The 19,513-nt window shown below is 44.0% G+C and overlaps 1 protein-coding gene across 4 annotated transcripts in view; it reads left to right on the top strand.

Moving 5' to 3' along the window:
* Positions 1-8,701: 8,701 nt before the first annotated feature.
* The window catches only part of CDK8 (cyclin dependent kinase 8), a 175,721-nt gene continuing 164,909 nt past the window's right edge, over positions 8,702-19,513 (top strand). For 3 of the 4 annotated variants that reach the window (XR_012655043.1, XM_075061660.1, XM_075061659.1), the window contains exon 1: positions 8,702-9,105. Coding sequence is in view for 2 of the 4 variants with exons in the window: in XM_075061660.1 (XP_074917761.1) it covers positions 8,978-9,105 (128 nt within the window). In the remaining 2 variants the exon portion in view is untranslated. The remainder of the gene's footprint in view (positions 9,106-19,513) is intronic. The other variant, XM_075061661.1, reaches the window with a different exon arrangement.

Below are 19,513 nucleotides of genomic sequence, written 5' to 3'. Positions count from 1 at the left end.
ACTGGGAAATAGTGGTCATCTTGCTGGCTTCAACCCCACGAGCAGTAAAAGGAGATGGTGCCCGGGCAGGTCTTCACTGCCTGCTGGCAGATAGTGATTGATCTATTGGGGGTCGATTTATTGTGTCTAGTGTAGACATGATAAAATCGATCCCCGATCACGCTGTCTGACTCCTGAACTCCAGCTCATGAGAGGCGAAAGCAGAATCAACAGGGGAGTGGTAGCAGTCAACTCGCTGCCGTCCTCGTGGCCAGGTAAGTCGACCTAAGATATGCAACTTTGTTGTATCTTAGGTCAGCCCCCTTGCTAGAGTAGACCTGGGCTTAGAGGAAATTTGTGAGTTGACAACCTTTTACCATGTTTTTATGAGACCGGTGAAAAATGCCCCAAAAGTCACTGGAGTTACAATAAAAACTGAGTTGGTACTACTGCATTGTCCAGAGCTGCTACAGCTCTGATGCATCAGTTAGCTGGTGCAGGCAGACCTCTGCGTCATTCCCACTAGTGCTGGGGACATGGTGGGAAATCAATGTCATTGCACAATTAGGTTCTATGCTGTTAGGCTGCGGTCTTGGAAGGTGAATTATTTTTGCCCATGTGATGCCACAATGAAGTTAGTGGGGTGTGCCAGGGCACAGGAGTTTGAGCATGTAGAATTGATTGAAGGTTGGGATTTTAGCATTTTGGACCATACAATCTGATTCTATCTCTTCACCTTTTGGACTTCTGACTTTTTTCTGCCCTTGTTTCTCTTCCTTCCCCATAATTTGTCTTCTATTTCAGGGGTTCTCAACCTTTCTTTCTGAGCCCCCCCCTCCCCCAACCAACATGCTACAAAAACTCCAGGGCCCGGGGGCGGAGGGGGGCCTCAGGCACAGGTGTAACTGACTTCTATTTTGGGTGGGCAGGGGCCAGCAGGGGTTGAGCCAGCTCTGCACGGCAGGTCTGGGGCTGGAGGTCACTTCCCCGCTTACTCACCTCAGCAGGCCACCTGCCTGTCTGGGTTGGAGGCTTGTGTGTGCGTGACCAAAATTATAAATCAAAGGTTGGGGGGGCTCAGTTCAAAGAGGTAGGCATGGGGGCAGCTCAGGATGCAGAGAGGGAGTAACTAGGGGCTCTGTGAGGGCAAAGGGGTAACTTGGTGCAGGGAGGGTGTAGTGAGGTGCTGTATGCAGGGGAGTAGCTCAGGGTGGAAGCAGGGGCAGCTCTGTTTTTTGCTGCCCCAAGCACAGCAGTCGGGCAGCCTTTGGTGGTGTTTCTGTCAGAGGTCTGCTCCGGTCACGTGGATTCAGTGGCAGTTCTGTGGGAGGTCCACCGGTCTCATGCCTTCAGCATACCTGCCTCCAAATTACCACCAAAACCACAGGACTGGTGAACCTCCAGCAGAAAGGCTACCCTCACAGTGACTGGCAGGCCGCCCCCCACGGCTTGCTGCCCCAGGCACGTGTGTGCTGTGCTGGTGCCTGGAGCCGGCCCTGGGTGCAAGGATGGGAATAGCTAGGGGCTGTGTGCTGGGAAGACTCCCCCTGCAGCAGCTGCTCCAAAGGGCTCTGCCAGCCACAGAGCTGGGTCCCCCATCTAGACAGCTTTTACTGGCTGTGGGAGCAAAGGGGGCTGGGAGCTAAGGGTGCTGTGTGATGGCCAATTAATAGGGAAATAGGGCTCCCTGTTAGAAGACAGACTCCGGGATTAGTTTATTCTCTTGTGGGATAACTACTGAGTTACAAAAATAGAGGAAATGGTATCCCTTATGAAACTTGTCAATTCCTAGTTAGTTTTGCTTTTTGCTTCCTATGCACAGGCACAGAGCTACCTAAACTTTTTCATAGTGGGGACTATTCTTTGTATTGAGGCCATCTCATAGATCACTTCTTCTCCCACCAAGGGAATCTGTCAGCAAATTGGTTGTGGAACCTTTATAGTTGATTGTGATGCTGGCAGATCCGGTGCCAGCTCTTGCCAAAGCTGTAGGAGTCAGCTGAGCACTGACAAATTCATAGCTGGATACCAGACCAGCCCACCTGCATGTTAGTGTTGTTCAAGATAGGTATTGTACTTATAAGAGTGTATTTAGCATTTAGACTCTATGGAATGCTTGTAAGTTGCTGCATGCATTAACTTCACTTCTAATGTCTATCATATGCTATAAGGTGATATGTAAATTCTGCTTTATAACTATAAAAATGCTTGCCCTGTGAATCCAGTCAGGAGGAATGGTCCTCTGCCCATCAAGGAGGACTCTCAAAATTAAATGGGCCATTGTGGAACATCACTAAACAAAGACTTGGTTAACAGCCCTCTCACACCCATGAAGATGCTACTTGCAAGAAAGCTCATCTCATCAGCTTGAATGCTGGAAAAAGGGGATAAATCAGGGACAAAAGAGAATTTTTTTCTTTGCTGTTTGGACTCTCATGGGGCTAGGACTGTGGAACAGAAGCAGAGATCCCTAGGATCAACCTGAGGTTAGTCCTAATAGATTACTACAATTCTGTCACCTTTTAAAACCATAGACTGTAACTAATTTGAGTATACATGTTGCCTGTTTTAACCTGTAAATAACACTAAGTTCTTCTTCCTAGTTTACTAAACTAAGGATTTATTATAGGATTGGCTACAAGTGATGTCTTTGAGATCTGCAGTACAAATTGAGCTGGTCTCTTGGGACTGGAAGAAACCTGAATCTTTGATGTCTAGCATCAACTATCACTAGGTCCAGCTTGCCTGGGTGGAAAAATAGTCCCCTTGGGCATTCCAGTCTATCTGTGACTCCATGGTAAGACTAGTACAGTGCTTCAGGAATTAACATTTGTTACTCGGTTAGTGAAATCTAGTTATAGAACATACCATGTGTTTGGAGTATGTGCCCTGGTATTTAACAGTCTGCCCTGAGGTAGGCACTCACAATCCCAAACCAGTCCAGACAGCACAACACATTTCCCCTCCCACCAAGGGAATCTACTGGGCAGCAGATGGGATGTGGCACTTCATACACCATATTTATTTTCTTCACCACATTCAATAGCAATTTGCCACCCTCCCTCAATTTCCTGCACCTGTAGACAAACCAAAATGGATCATTCATGAGAATCAATTTTCCATCCAGAATAAAAATTGATGTACCTGCCTCAACATACATAATCAGTCCATTTTCTCCCAGTGTGACTCAATTCTACTTGAGATTCATTACCATCATCAATTTTTTCACACATCAATTTCCCTTAGTCAAATCAAAATGTCTCCTTCCCTCAAACCCTCTCCTGGCGGTTGCTCCTCCAGAAGATGGGAAAGGTATGTTAGAAGGGTACAGTGAAGAAGTGTAAAGTGTTCCTGGATCTGTCCTGCTTTCTCTCCTTACACAAAACTCACATTGAAAAGAAAAAGCTACTAAGAAAATTAGTTTGGATATCATAGTTCTATCCCCAAATTTACTTCACAATTTTAAATTAATTTCTTAATCAGACTGATCTCTCAAACAATACAGGAAAATTATTTACAGTATTCTCTTCCAATATGCATATGTAGTTTTAGTTATTAACAGTTGTAGCTGTGCTGGTATTAGAGACAAAGTGGGTGAGGTAGTGTCTTTTATTGGGTCAGTTTCTGTTGGTAAGAGAAACAAGCTTTTGGGCTTACTCAAAACTCTTCTTCAGAGCCTGAAAGTTCTTCAGTGACCTGAAGAGCTCTGTGCAAGCACAAAAGCTTGTCTCTCTCCCCAACATAAACTGAGCCAATAAGACACTACATCACCCACTTTGTCTCTCTAATAATCCATACGACTTCCCCAGATATTTACTGTAATGATATTTTCCACAATATAGTACTTTACAGTAGAGCTTTGATTTTTAATTATTACGAGCAACCAGTTACACTAACCATTTTTCCTGATTTGGAAAAAAGTCACCTAATGAAAGTTGATGAAAAACAGACATCCACTTCCCATTCCAATGCCTTCAGTGCATTGAAGATCACTGAAGTTCCAGAAAGTGATAGAGAGCAGCATACTGCAATGTATATGCCATGCCTGTTGTAATTATAAGATGTTCAATGTTATGAACTTCTCAATCCCCAATTAGTTTGTAAAATAGGGGTTCTATTGCACTTGGAAAAATAAATAGTCTATAGAGGGCAGCAAAACTCAGATAATTATGGAGTTGCTCTAGTAACTGTAGATAGATGCTATAACTGTAAACCAGTTAATTTCACCTCATGCCTCAGAAGGGCCGGGCATGGGCAGGGCAAGGATGCTTGGTTTTCTGGGAGTAGAAAGTTAACCCTACACTTAATGTGAAGCAGCTGATGAAGACAACAAGAATCAAAAACATCAATCTGATATGAAGTGCAATATCTTCTATACACCAACAAATAAGTAGATTGAACTGATCTACTGAGGGCCCTCAACTTCCACTGATGTCAGTAGGAGTGGAGCATGTGCAGCACCGTGTAGGATTGGTGCTTAATCACTTAAGGCCAGATTGTGTATTTACTCACATGAGTAGTCCCACTGACTTCAATAGGACTATTTTTATGAGTAGCTGCTTATCAATGTAGGCAGCTCACAATTTAGTCCAGGGATAGTCATAGGTGAATCATGGGCTAAATCCAGACCGCCAGCGGCTTTCAAACAGACCCTGAAATCTTTTATATTAACATTTTTTTTTTTTAAATTTTCCCTGGAGTCTGGACCTTGACAAACTGACTACCCATGATCTAGTCCTTATGTATTTATCACTACAAAGTCAGCAGAACACTCTAGTAAAGAAAGTAGAGGGCATGGGAAGAGACACTGGATAAGGTATAGGGTTCACTGTGCTGTTAAGTTTAATTAAGTTTAAAAATGCTTAATTTAATGTGAGAAGAAGGAGATGTGGATTATATTCCCAGTTCTGCCACTGGCTTGACATTTGACTTGATTTACTTTGCACCCAGATAATTAGCATGGTAAATATTTGACAAGCCGGAGAGATGGGCAAATCTTTACAGCCACCTCTGGTACATACAGGGGTGGGCAGACTTTTTGGCCCAAGGGCCACATCTAGGAATAGATATTGTATGGCAAGCCATAAATGCCCCCAAAATTGGGGATGGGGTGTGGGAGGGGGTCAGGCTCTGGGTTGAGGTCAGATATGAGGAGTTCAGGGTGTGGGAGGGAGCTCCAGGCTGGGGCAGGGAGAGTAGGGTGCAGGCTCTGGCTGGAGATGCAGGCTCTGGGCTGGGACCAAGGGGTTTGCAGGGTGGGAGGGGGATCAGGGCAGGGGGTTGGGATGCAGGGAGAGGCTCAGGGGTGCAGGCTGTGGGCAGCACTTACCTCAAGCTGCTCCCAGAAGCAGCAGCCATGTCCCCACTCTGGCTCCTATGTGGAGCTACGGCCAGGCAGCTCTGTGAGCTACCCCATCTGCAGGCACTACCCTTGCAGCTCCCATTGGCTGCAGTTCCTAGCCAGTGGGAGCTCCGGGGATGGCGCTTGGGGCAAGGACAGCATGCAGAGCAGAGCCCCTGACTGTCGCTACACGTAGGAGCTGCAGCAGAGCCATGCTGCCGCTTCCGGAAGTAGCGTGGAGCGGCCCCCGACCCTGCTCCCTTTCTGGAGTGGGGCAAGCCCCAGACCTCGCTCCCTAGCGGGAGCTTAAGGGCCAGCTTAAAACAGCTGGCAGGCTGGATCAGGCCTGCAAGCCATAGTTTGCCTATCCCTGCCTTAAAGTCTATTGGAAGCAGTGTGCTTTTTTTTTTTTTTTGATGCAATGTCACAGGGTGTACCTGTCTTATCACACCTCTTCTTGCCAAGTGTGGCACTGCAATTGCTTCTTGTTTCAGTACCTCTGACTTACTTCAGTACTATGGCCATAGCATAAGTCAACTTACTGTGTGCAACTCCAGCTATGTGAATACCTTAGGTCAAGTTACCACAGGGTCTGAAGTGTGGGGGGTCGACAGGAGAAACTCTCCCGTCAACTTACCTTACTCTTCTCGTTGGGGTAGAGTACAGGGGTTGACTGGAGAGCGATCTGCTGTCAGTTCGGCAGGTCTTCACCAGACCCACTAAATCTACCGCTGGATCAACTGTGCTGATGTGAGCTCTCAATGTAGTAGCATATTCAGTAAAGTGCTACATGGCGCAGCTGTGCTGCTGCAGCTTTTTAAGTGCCCTAACTCTTGTCTCCTTGTCACAGCTCCTTAGTTTTCAGAAACCCATCTTTATGTGTGGATAACTTAAAAAGCAAGGGTTTCAGAAGGTTCCAGAAAATCTAGTGACTTTTTTTAAGGATGGACTCCAGTGGCGTCTAATGGATTTTTTTGTTTTGTTTTTGTTTTTAACTCTTGAGTTACATACTTCAAAATTCATTATAACCAACACAGTACACTAAACATAAAATGTGGGGGAACAGTATTATATGCATGACCAGTAGAAATGCTAGAAGAATGGCTAGTCTAGTTCTAGTGCCTATTTGCCACATTCTGATATCATTACTGAATTTACATAGCATATCATTCTACTGGCTTTGAGATTATTTGTGAAGTAAATTTCTATTCAGCATGAGTAAAGGAATTGGGAAAAGGCACAGATTTACCATTAAGCATACTCAGGGCTGTCCTTACCCATATGCAAAGTACGCAGCTGCATAGGGCACCAAATTTCCTGGTGCTCTGCACAGCTGTGTGCTGCTCCAGCCCCTGCTCTGCCTCTTCCCTCTGCCCCACCACCACTCTACCCCTTCCCCCAAAGCCTACAGCCTTCTCCATCTCTTCCCACCCCGAGGACTGCAGCAGGGCTGGGCCTGCACCCACCTGTGGTGGGAAGTGCAGCGGTCCGGCTATGCCGCTGGTGAGTGCTGGAAGGTGGTTTTCCCCCCTGCAGAGGCCTGCCTCCTCCCCCCATCGGGGCCCTGCATAGGGCCCCAGAATAGCTGGGGACAGCCCTGAGCATACTGCTGCATTTTTTTTGGTTGAAACAATAGAGACTGTGGTCCAAATTTACCTATGCATTTACACATAGGGGTTGTCTTCACTAAAAAACTTAGATTGTGTTAGAATACAACCTTGAGGAATTGTATGAATGAAAATGTTAAATGTGACTTCATGGTTAATATAGACAGTAACTGTCTTGTTTGACATCTTTCCAGCTGATGTGGGGTAGACGTTACTGAAACCATAGTTAACCATAACTAAGCTGACTGTTAATTATATTGTGCTAGTTAAGATGACTCCTCAAAGTTGTGCTCTAACACAATCTAATTTTGCAGTGAAGACAAGTCTTTAGAGCCCAATCCTCTGCATAACATAATTCATGGGCAGTCCTCGTCTCTAGCCTGCAGTGCTCCTCCAATTCCTTACAGATCCTTCCCCAAACCTTAAAGGGAGGCAAACTAGGAAAGGCTCCACCCACCAAATCCCCCAATATCCACAAACCTGAATCTGCAGACCTTCTTCCCCATATCTGAGGCCCCCATAGACTCTGCCTTGCAGATCACAGCTCCCAGTAAAAATGGAGTATGCATGTGGGCATTACTGCCCAGCACACTCTCCACTGGCCTGGGTTCTGCCAGAGGAGTGCTCTGTGCCCCACATGTTACGGCACAGACAGTAAGCCTAGTGAGTCACAACAGGCTGCCAGGCCAGCAAGTACCTGCTGACTGTGACTCCTGTGCTCCAATGCTTGATTTCACTCTCAAGACTTCAGCACGCTACCTACGTCTGAGACACTTTGAGCTTGGCTCTTAGTCTACAGCCTTAAGCGTGCAGCACCTCACTGTGACCCGCCTTCCAAACTACAGCCTCTGGCATGCACACCTGCCCATGACCTCTTCCCCCTGTAAACTACAGTCCTCACCCCCCCTAGCAAGCAGGGACCCAAACTACAGTCACCAGTCTACAGCACCCCACTGCAACCCCCCCCCTTAGAATCATAGACAATTAGGGTTGGATGAAACCTCAGAGGGTCATCTAGTCTAATGCCTCTGCTCAAAGCAGGATCAACGCCAACTAAATCATCGCAGCCAGGGCTTTGTCAAGCTGGGCCTTAAAAACCTCTAAGGATGAAGATTCCACCACCTCCCTAGGTAACCCATTCCAGTGCTCCACCACCCTCCTAGTGAAATAATGTTTCCTAATATCCAACCTAGAGCTCCCCCACTGCAACTTGAGACCATTGCGCCTTGTTCTGTCATCTGTCACCACTGAGAACAGCGGAGCTCCATCCTCTTTGGAACCCCCTCCTTTAGGTAATTGAAGGCTGCTAGCAAATCCTTACTCTTCTCTAGACTGAAAAATCCCAATTCCCTCAGCCTCTCTTCTTAAGTCAAGCGCCACAGCCCCGTAATCATTTTTGTTGCCCTTTGCTGGACTCCAATTTGTCCACATCCTTTCTGTGGTGGTGGGCAAAACTGGACACAATACTCCAGCTGTGACCTCACCCTGCCATTCCAAACTACAGCCCCACCATGCAGTGCTCTACTGCTTTCCAGCACTACACATTAATCTGCCCTGGCTCCTCCCCACTCTTATTACATCTCCTGGTATAACTCCACCCCCACCCCCTACAACTCCCAGCATGTGAGGCAAGGCATTTAACAAGTTCTGTACTACAACTCCCAGCATGCAACCGCCCTCCTCCGCCTCCCGGCGCAATGCATGCCGGGCCCGGGGCTGGACTGGACGCTCTCAGCCGGCTAGATTCCACGTGGTGCGTTAGTCGCTGCTGCTGGGGAGGTGTCGTTGTGAGAGCGGCTTGCGACGCTTTTTCAACAGTGCGGTGAAGCGGCGCTGCCGTATTCCGGGTGAAATACCGGCTGTTGTGCCGTTGCCTGGCTGAGGCGGGGAGGGAGTGGCAGGAGACGGGGCGAGAGAGGGGAAGGAGCAGCCCTCACGCCCGCCGGCTTCCCCCTGGATGGTCCGTATCACTGGTGCGGGGCCTCCTCCTCCTCCCTGGTCCCGGCGCTGCGGCGGGCTGTGAGGCTGCCGGAGGCGGCGGGCGCTGAAGATGGACTATGACTTCAAGGTGAAGCTGACCGGGGAGCGGGAGCGGGTGGAGGACCTGTTCGAGTACGAGGGCTGCAAGGTGGGGAGAGGCACCTACGGGCACGTCTACAAAGCCAAGCGGAAAGATGGGTGAGTGAGGAGGGGGCTCCCCGTGGGTCAGCCCCGGCCCCCTGGTTCGTGTCATCCTCGGGCCGTTCCTGTTGCCCCCAGCCCGCCTCCTGCTGCTCTTCCTGCCCCGGCCCTGCTGCCTCATTAATTCCCGGCCTTTTGCCCTATGTCTGCGTCCTGCCCCGTCCTTGCTGCCGTATTATCCCCCTCCTCGCCACATCGTCTGCGTCCTGCCCCGTTCCTGCTGCCTTGTTATCTTTCCCCCTCCACCCTGTGTCTGCGCCCTGCCCCGGCCCTGCTACCTCATTGACCCCCGCCACATCGTCTGCGTCCTGCCCCGTTCCTGCTGCCGTGTTACCTCCCCCCCTCCACCCTATGGCTGCGCCCTGCCCCGGCCTTGCTGTTATATTGGCCCTCCGTGTCTCTGTCCTGCCGCCTCATTGACCCCCGCAACATTCTTGTGCCTTGTCCCATCCCTGCTGCCATATTATCCCCCATCTGCCACCTCCCCAGTGTCTGTGCCCTGCCTCATTCCTGCTGCCTCATTGACCCCTGTCACCTCTCCTGTGTCTGCCTTTCCCCATCGCCACCTCTTGTATGTCTGGAGCATACCCCCGTCCTTCCTGCCTCATTGCCCCCCTTGTCATCCATATGTCTGCACCCTGCCTCTGTCACTCCTGCCTCATTGTCCCCTGTCACCTCCCTGTGCCCTGTACTGGCTACTTCACTCCCACCATCACCTTCCCCTGGCTATGTCAGTGCCCTGCTTCATTACCCCCTCCTCCGTCTGTGTCCTGTCCCAGTCCCATGTTGCCTTTCTGCCCCCAGTTCATTGGACTTCGGTCCAGCTCCCTGAGCTGTGCCCTTCCATACACTGTCCTATCACATTTTGCTCCTCTATACCCTTTTCTCCACTGCCTCCATCCCATGCTGCCTCGCTGTCCCCGTCATATTGTCCCTACACCGATATTCCCCCTCCATATCCCAGTAGCCCTCTGTTTGTGTGCCCTGTGCCCTCTTCTATGCCTTGCACCCTTAATGTTGTTTCCCCTCACTCTGTCCCTCTGTGGATGTCTCTCTTTTCTTTAGCCTTAACCATCTCCTTGTTCCTTGCTCTGTTTGCCTCTATCTGTCATTGTTAGGAACAGTCACAGATGAAAATACACTTTCTCCTAACCTTAATGCTGGTGTCTCATATTAGTACTAGCAGTTTTTGAGTGGAAAATTTTCTTTGGGTGAAAAAAAATCCATATAAACTTTTAAGGTCTTTACTTCTGGGTAAGTGGCTGTACATTAGAAAAGCCTTAGTCTGCCACCATCTCTTTTGTGGGATTGGATTTAATTTGCATGGTGGGTTTGTGTCTGATTTATTATTGCTAGTCACCATTTTGAGTGTTTTTGCTGGTTGCTCCTATGATTGAAATCTTAGTCTTTGAAGGGTTTTAAAACATTTTTGAAGATGATCTATTTTTATGGCCAATTCATAGTACAGTGTTTGGGAGATGAAAGTACAGGAAAATGGAGTGATCTGTAAAAAATTGTTGAAAGAATACATATGGCAAACTGTCATTTAGATTTATTAATCCATAGCAAAACATCACTTTTTCAATAGCACAGCAGTAGGAAGTGGGGAGCAGGAGATATGGGAACTGCAGAGCTCAGTATTCTCACTGTTCCTCTAAATTTTAGCAATGTTTGGGTTGTTCCCTTTATCTTAATTCTCATCTCTGATTTTCTCTTTCCCTTCCTTCACCACCTTGGGATAACTTTATTAGTCTGTCACTGGTAATTTTCCCATAAATGTTATGATGGTGCATTTTAACCATTTAAAGTGGCAGTGTTTTTATATTCAATAAACTAACTGATAAAAAACTTGCTTGCCAGTTATGGGTAAAAATTTATTAGGCTTGGTTTTATGTACTTGTATCCTCATCTGAATGCTAATGTCATTTAGGGTGATCAGAGAGCAGGTGTGAAAAATTGGGACGAGGGTGAGGGGTAATTGGCACCTATATAAGAAAAAGCCCCAAATGTCAGGACTGTCCCTATAAAATCGGGACATCTGGTCACCCTGATGTCATTATTACGTAGAGAACTTTATGTAAGGGATACTGCTTACTCTCTTTAATATTTAATTTTAAAGAGAATTTTAAGCATGCTTAAAACAACCTTGGCATAATCTTTACAGTATCTGTTTTGTTTTCTGGTGTGGACCACCTAATATGTTGGTTATTTATTTATTTTTTTAGATTAAAAGTCTAATCCTGCAACTCAATATTACTTGCAAAAACAGTCCTTTCTTGTGGCATTTGTCTTACTGGACTTTGGAAATAGAATCTAATCCTCCTGACCCTTATGTCCCTAATCCTCTAAATGTGCACTTGCTTAATGTTACTAAGATGAGTAACTGTTGACTTCAGTAAAGTTAAGCCTTAGAACCTAGGAATAGGTGGTGAAAATTTTACTAGAAAATGATTTGGAAACGTTCAAATCCAGAAATAGTGCAAAATCTTGACAGCTGTAGTGGAAATATAGGTGAAAGTTATTTAACAAAGTTTTAACAATCCACTGTTTTGGATATGTATTGTTTAGCAAACATTTCTCAAGTTGGTGGTGTGTGTGTTCTTTTCATTGATATTTTCAAAAGGAATGCCAGTCTGTAGCCTCAGGAACAGAGCCTCAGGTGTTGAAGGGTAATTGTAACTAGCTTCCATGTTTACTTCAGAATTTTTTTCTAGTCTTGAAGGATATTGGACCTCTGCAGTGATAGAACTTTAAAATTTGATACTACTTATGATACATGTTTTAAAAGTAGTTTTTTCAGCAGAATCATCAGTCTTTGTGATGACATTTAAGAGATTACTGTCTGGAGTTACTGCTGGCTGTAATATCGTTTGTCTAATTACATTTGTCCTGAAATATGATTCAGGATAAATGTGCATTTAGAAAAAAAAGTCTAGCTAATTTTGTTCAAACATGATCTTTAAAAGAGGATTTTCTTTGAAATTCCCAGTTCTCAGAAGAAAAATATAAAGGTATTTGACGTATTGCTTTATACATTTTTCTACCTTGTTCTATTGCTGCGTTTTTTCCTTTCTTTCCTCCCTTCTCCCCTTCTTCCCCCTCCGCCCAAAAAAAGCTTTGAAGTGGCTCATTGATTTGGTTTAGTTGCCTATCACATGGTACATTTATAAATATTCAAACCAATGTGTAATCAGTGTTCTTCTTTTGCTGGGATTCGGGAGAGGCAGGGATTAATTTAAATATGACTTTTGTTGTATTAACTTAATAAAAGGAACATTGTTTTACTGGCATAAATGTGCAATCATAAGAATCTCAGTATTTTTAACTCTGGGCATTTTCTGAAACTAAGAAAACTAAATATTTGGGAACAGATTTTTTTTTTTAGATGTCTTAAGTTCTCTGCATATAGATGCCCAGGATTTTCACGAGTAAGTACTTTATAAAAACATCATGAACACATTAAACAGAACTAATTTTAATAAGCCAACATATGATACTATACATCTGAAGGCTCTGGCTGGATTTTTTTACATCAGTCTGGTAGTAACAATAATGATCTGTTATATTTAGGGCACCTTTCTTCTAAAACGCTATGATAGTTGCTTCACCAATCATTCTCACTGACCGCTTTCACAGTCACCTCTGAGGTGCAATATAGCGGTTTAAACAGCAATATATCACAACCATAGGAGAAGAATTATAAAATAAAAATCTAGTTGGATCTAGGATCTGGGTCAAGGGAATATTTTTTTGGTAGGCAGAATGTAATAACCTTGGTGTCCTAACCAAATGCTGAACTTCTCTACTCTTTGAAAAGTGTCATGGGCTCTCTAGTACTGACTTGATGAGGTCATGTTAGGTTTTATGCCACATCCCAGAGACAGCTACTCCTAGCTGTGCTGTGCCCTCTGGTATAAGGTGTGAGGGCTTTTGTTCAGGACTGAGTCAGTCAAGAGATTATCATTTACTGAATCACCAGCATCTAATTCCATGGAGGTTTGTTACATAAGTACTGACACAACCTGAACCTGCTTAATTCGAGATCATCTGAATAACAGTCTATGGTGGTACAGCCAGAATTCCAAATATGCTGTGGAATCCATTGTCTGCTGCAAAATTGTACTCAGAACTTAAATTTTTCATATTAAAAAATAAGTTTGCAGCCTTCATGACTGCAAGGAATCTTCTGAATATAAACCAAAACAGGGTTGTCTTCCTGAATTTTTGAAGCTACAAACAGTTTCAAGGCAAGTGTGAACTGTCCCAATTATGTTTTTGTTAACTCTGAAATCCAGTGATAGCAATTCAAATGTAAATATTAATTGTTAAGGCATTAGCAGAAATATCAAAATAACATGTTATTTGTAACTGTTTAAAGTACAAATATTGGGATGGGAGGCATGGGGGCATTTGATTGCTAAATTGGGGATCAAACTTCAATACACCAAAATTTTAAACTTCATAAACTTAGGTATAATCTGGTACTAAAGTACGTAGGAAGCGATGCAGGCTTCTCCTTTCCCAAAAGTGTTCTTAGTTCCTAATAAACCTAAATCCCTCCTCCAAATACCATCATCTCATCCACACATTGAGAGAGGCAGAACTGCAGCGTGTGTGGCCCTGTGTGTGTAACTGAAAATATTTCAGAGAATGCTACCATGGGAGTCCTGGGCTTTAAGCCCTTTCCTAACTGTCTGAATTTGGTGTCTGGGACCTCTCTTCTGCCCTTCCCCATGTCACTGTTACCTATGTTTATCATGACCACCAATCCTCCCCAGCGTTGCACATCTGTCTAGATGTTTCAAGAGGTCCACAATCTTTGCACCTGGTAGGCAATTCACCATGCAGTTCTCCTGGTTATCACAAGCCCAACTATCTATATTTCTAATAATCAAATCCCCCATTATTACTGCCTGTCTCTTCCTAATAACTGGGGTTCCCTCCCTTGGAGAGGTATTTTCAGTGTGAAAGGTTACCGTGACATCGTCTGGAAGGAGGGTTCCAACTATGGAATTGTTTTCCTCTGCGCCAGCTTGATGTTCTCTTTCCTTAAGGCTTTCATCCTCCTTAACTTCTGCAATTCAGCCACTCTGGTCTCAAGAGCCTGTACTCAGACTCTGAGGGTCATGAGCTACTTGCCCCAAATGAACTCATGTCCACAAGGCAGAAAATCATACATTCTGCATTTAGAACAATAAACTGGTTAGCCCTCATTCTGCTACTGGAATTCTGCCTGTTTGAATTAAACTCTGTTTTTCCCCTCCTTTTCTTCAATTTTTTTAGGTGCTTATAGTATATGTATCTCTCTCTGGACCCTGAAAATTTCTGAAAGCCTATTCTGTGTGGCAAGGCACAATTATGTTTATGTAGCACTTAGTGAGACTGTTTCTAAATAGTCAATTTACAAAGAGAAAATTTGTTTATGATTAGAGTAAGAATAGAAAACTATGAATTATAGCCATTAGGCTACATGTAGTAATTACCTATTTAAGTGTAACAGCAATGAAATCCATTGAAGGCAGTCTTGAAATAAAGCAAAATCTGGTGTTTTTATTAACTGCTTTCTTTATTCCTCTCTTTTTGAGGAAGAGAGATATATGTGGTGAGTGGAGTTAAGCAACCTAATATTTTCTGAACGGTTGTTCTAAGTTAGGACTTGCCGTGCTACTCTTCCCTGCCTCCCCGCCCATGGAGGCAGTATAGCAAAATTTTTGTTGTTGTTTTGTAATAAAGTTTCAGCAGCTGTAACTTCCGGCGTGTATTAGGTGTCATTTATCTTAGGGGTGTTAACTTAATTAAAGTTGAAAAGAGAGTATCTCATCTGGGTACATCAAACTTTGAAAATATTACCAATTATTTCCTGTCACCCAATCAAATCCAATATAAAACTTCTTCATGAAGGTCTGTAGGAATTGCGTAAGGAATGAGATTGTGAATAATATAAAGTATTTCTTATTCTTTGTATAAACCAATGGTTTGGCCTTATTTGTAATACTGTGTGCAGTAGTAGCCATCCCATCTCAAAAAGGATATTGGGGAACGAGAGGGAGTGCAGAGAAGAGCAGGAATGTTGAAAGGCATGGGAAAAAAAACTCTCGTATAAAAGAGTGAAAAGATTAAGATTGTTTACCTTAGAAAAGTGATGAATGAGGGGACCTAATATGAATGAATGGTGTAGAGAAGGTTACTTGCCCTCACTGACATAAATTTGCTCCTTATTTCCAGTCTGAATTTGTTTAGCTTCATCTTTCAGCTGTACCAGGATAGTGAAGATTTATTTTGAAGTATAATTGTTAATGACAGTGAACAAGTATTTTTACACAAACTGCTAGAAAAGAGGTTGAATTTTCAGTTATATGCTTCACATACAGCATCTGTAATTGCTGAACTGGGGCAGTTGAGACTCTGCAAATTACAAATCGCAAGCAATGCATGGAAGTTACAAACTCAGCAGGCAAACCTTCTATAACTCCTGTGGACCAGAGTATAGAATTTACAAATTCCACTTGCTTTGCCTGCTGTATATGTAAAATGTACATGGCTTCTAATTAAAATTACAATATTTGTCATGGGTTTTTCTGTAATTTCTGTTACCTTAATAGCTAAACACTTCCCGGTTAAACTAGCTTTGCATAGTGAGGATCCTAGTATAGTTCATGGAGACCCTCTGCTCTCTAGTAAGAGGCTGTGCTCATGATCCACTTCTTCCTCACATCCTTTCACTCCATTTATTCTATTTACAGAGTTTTTTTCAAGGAGAGTCCAAAGGCACTCACTCTGGGTTAGTCTGATCCTCTCTAGAAACTTGCTTACAGCCTAGCTTCCTTACCAAGAATTTGTATCTTTGTCCCTCGTGTGGTTCATTTTGGCCTTTTTGGTTTGTTGTCCCAGAGGAGTACAGCAGTATATTTGAATATTACTTCTGGACTAGGGAGTTGTTTTTTAAAACTCAAGTTTAGTAAAACTGGGTGTCAAAGAAACATGGTTTTTTCAGTCCCTGTTGCTGTTGAGTCCTTTTGGAACACCTCAAACTCTACTTCTGCACTGTCTGGGGCTGTTTCCTTTGACCTCCTCAGATGACCTTCAGCCCTTGAGACGAGGGGACACAAACATAGTCCTGTCATTCCATTATGAATGCCTCATGTATTGATGAAGAGACTGTTGATGCAGCTTGTTCCTGGTTTGAAGTTCGTGATCAAGGCCTTCATCTGGTAATGGAAGCCGGCATAGAGTGAGGAGTACAGGGATGATGTGTTCAAGAGCCTCAAGTACCGATTTTTACTTTATGTTCCAGATGCATTAAGTTGAATAATCCAATCTGGAAGTGACAGATGCATTGACCACAGTGACCAGATTCTCCTGTGGGAAATAATGGACAAAGTTTGTAGGAAGACATCAACAATCCCCTTGTTGCTGCCTGGTATTCTAGGTCAAGTGATAGATGAGCATTCTTTTTTTATTAACAGGGGTTTGGTGTATTCTTGTTCTTTATACTTCAAAATCTACTGAAGGTTGCTCTCTAAACTTTTATTTAATAATTTAGAGTTTTGTTGATCTGATGGTGGGAATATTGTAACAGATGCAGTTCTTGAACATTGGCTTTTGTTTCATATGACTTTTTTTTTTTTAATCACCATCCTGATTGTGTATAAAACAACTTTTTGGGGCACTGTGATGTGGAGATGTATTTGTCAAGGCCAAAGTACACAACTGTAACCGTGGTTAAGCAGTTTAGTGCTTCTACAGCTTAGTAGCAGAGAAGGCAGCGTCCATCAAACTCCAGCATGTGTTATGACAGCAGCTGACATCCTGGATGCCTCACATATGGGGCAGGGTACCGCGCAGAGACCGCTCTATTGGCAAGAAAATATCTCCTTATGACCACGGACACTTACAGGATCTCCACTCTTGTACTGCTTAAACTTCTCTGCAGCTTTTGGCACAGTAGACCACAAGATGCTCTAACCCACCTGTATGATTTAGCAGGAGTAGATGGCCCAGTCCTACAGTGGATGCAATTGGCTCTTTCCAGAAGAACTCGAAGTAGTGATGGGTAGTAGCTCCTCTTTGAGGCTCTTATCTGTGGGATCCTGTAGGGATCCATACTATCCCTATTTCTCTTCAATAGCTATATAAGACCACTGCGAAAGATAGTGGGATTCCATAAGCTCTGTTGCAAACAGTATGCTGGTGATTCTTGACTGATGCAACCGCAGCCACTATTAAAATGTCAGAATGCTTATAAGAAATCAAGCTGAATTTGGGCAAGACTGAAGTGATGCTGATTGGAAAGAGGAAATGCTTTGACGAACTAGCTGAGATGTCTCCAACTTCCACTGAAGGCATACAACTCCTGATTGTCAAAGTGGTGTGAAGCCTCAAGGTCCTTTTTGACACTCCTCTCTAAGTGTAAGTGACCAGGTAGCATCAATATCTATTAAAAACGCCTTTTTTCCATCACCAGGTTGCTGGGAAACCTTGCTCCTTCCTTTCATTGAGGAGCGAGCCTCAGTGATCCATGTGTTCATCTATGGAAATTAACTGTATCTGAAGGTGAATGTAAGGATGAAGCACAGGCTTCAGCTGATACAGGGTGCAAATGCCTACCTTCTCCATGGTTTATGCTGCTGAGAGCATGTGAGGCCTATTCTCAAGTTCGTCCACTGGCTCCCAGTCAACTTTTGTTACTAGTTTTAAGGCTTTGATTCTAGTTATCAGAGCAATTAATGGATCAAGCCCCAGCTACATCAAAGATAGATTTTTGATTTATGAACCTCTGCAACAGCTATGCTCCTCTAGGATGATGCAAATTTTAAAGCCCAGGACAAAACTCCTGAGAGCTGGGGATAAAACTTTCTCAGGTGAGGGAACTGTGGCTTTGGAAGAAACTTCCAGAAGAGTTCAGGTGAATCCAGTGTCTGACAATCTTCAGGAAATGCTGCAAAATCTCTTTGAAAAAGCCTTTCTACAATAAGAATGACACTCCCTTCTACCCAGTAAATCCCTACCAACCTTCACACACACCCCAGCTACAAAATTAAAAATAAGCCCTGTCCCAAACAGACACTTTTCCTTTGTAAGGGTAAAGTGACAGAGACTCCAGGAAATCTACTGGGAACTTGGCCGTTGCTATTGATTTTATGTGGAAGTTGCTCAGCCACGGCAATGAATGGCAGTATAAATTGCAAAGATAGATCATTGTAGAGGTAGAGAAGATCTTCTGGAAAGACCAGATGTATCAAAAAATGAGGTAGAAGAATAGCTATAACTCTAGCAGGCTCAGGGCTTGCCATCCCTAATCCTTCTGTTTGGTATAATCAAAAGTTCAGTACGTATTTATGGTATTTTGGAAAACAAAGTTAGCTTCCAAATTCTTGGCTCCAGAATCAGAGCACTAAATTAGACTGTGATGAGCACTGGAAAGCAGGATCATGAGTATCAAGTATCTTGTCTACTGCAAATATTAGAGAGTTAATAACTCGTTTGAAAACCATCTAAGCTAAATATGAATTAGGCTAATGTGCCAGCACTCGAGTGATATTACGTTAGCAATACAAAGTGTAACTTTTAAGTTCTGGGCATACAAGAAGATGAGACCTCACTTGTACAAACTCCAGGCAAAGAAACTTCCGGACCACATTATGTCATATAATCTTGCACTCTAGTAATGTCTGACTAGCACTAGTTTTTTGCACTTTTCTTTAAGTGCTGTATGTGAGCCATGTGCACAGTAGGAAAACGAACCAGTGCTGGCAATATTTTTTTTTTTTTTTTAGCAGTAGTTTCCTCCTTTTGAAAAACAAACAAGTAAATGCTAATGTTAGTTGGACAAAATGGTCTTTAAATAGGTAAAAATTTACTTTGATATTCTCAATAGCTGACAGATACTTTATAAGGCTTCAGCTGCTGCTGCTGCTAATTTAATCTGCTGATTTTTGTTATAAAGGTCAGATTATTTTGATAGGCAAAGCTTATGGATGCTCACGATCATGCTCAGCCTTTAAAGGTTCAACACTGTGTCAGAGTGGATAGTGACATGCAGGTCAGGTTGGCAACTGACAAGTGGTGGGCCACCTGGATACATTTCTATTTTCAGCGAAGGTTGACTCAAAAGATATAGGTGTACTAGATGGAAGGCTAGGAGTGCTAGCAAAAGAAAATGGAAAACTGGAGCTCATGCCTTACTATGCTGTCTTATCTGGAAGACTGAGTTAGATACAGAGATGGGTGTATCTACTCTCCGCTAATATACTGGCAGGATTGTGGCAGTTGGCTAGGACGGTTGGAGTATCTGAAAAGGTTACTTTGCATGAAATGCAAACTTGGCCATCTTCAACTTGACATACCTGGTGGTGTCCTTGGGGTGGGTGTTTTGCACTTTTGCTGTCAGCTGCTTCCTTGGACA

This window comes from Chelonoidis abingdonii, chromosome 1, assembly GCF_003597395.2.
Source record: "Chelonoidis abingdonii isolate Lonesome George chromosome 1, CheloAbing_2.0, whole genome shotgun sequence".
Classification (NCBI taxonomy): Eukaryota; Metazoa; Chordata; order Testudines; family Testudinidae; genus Chelonoidis; species Chelonoidis abingdonii.
The sequence above is the reverse complement of the archived record's forward strand: the minus strand, read 5'-3'. Positions and strand labels throughout refer to the sequence as shown.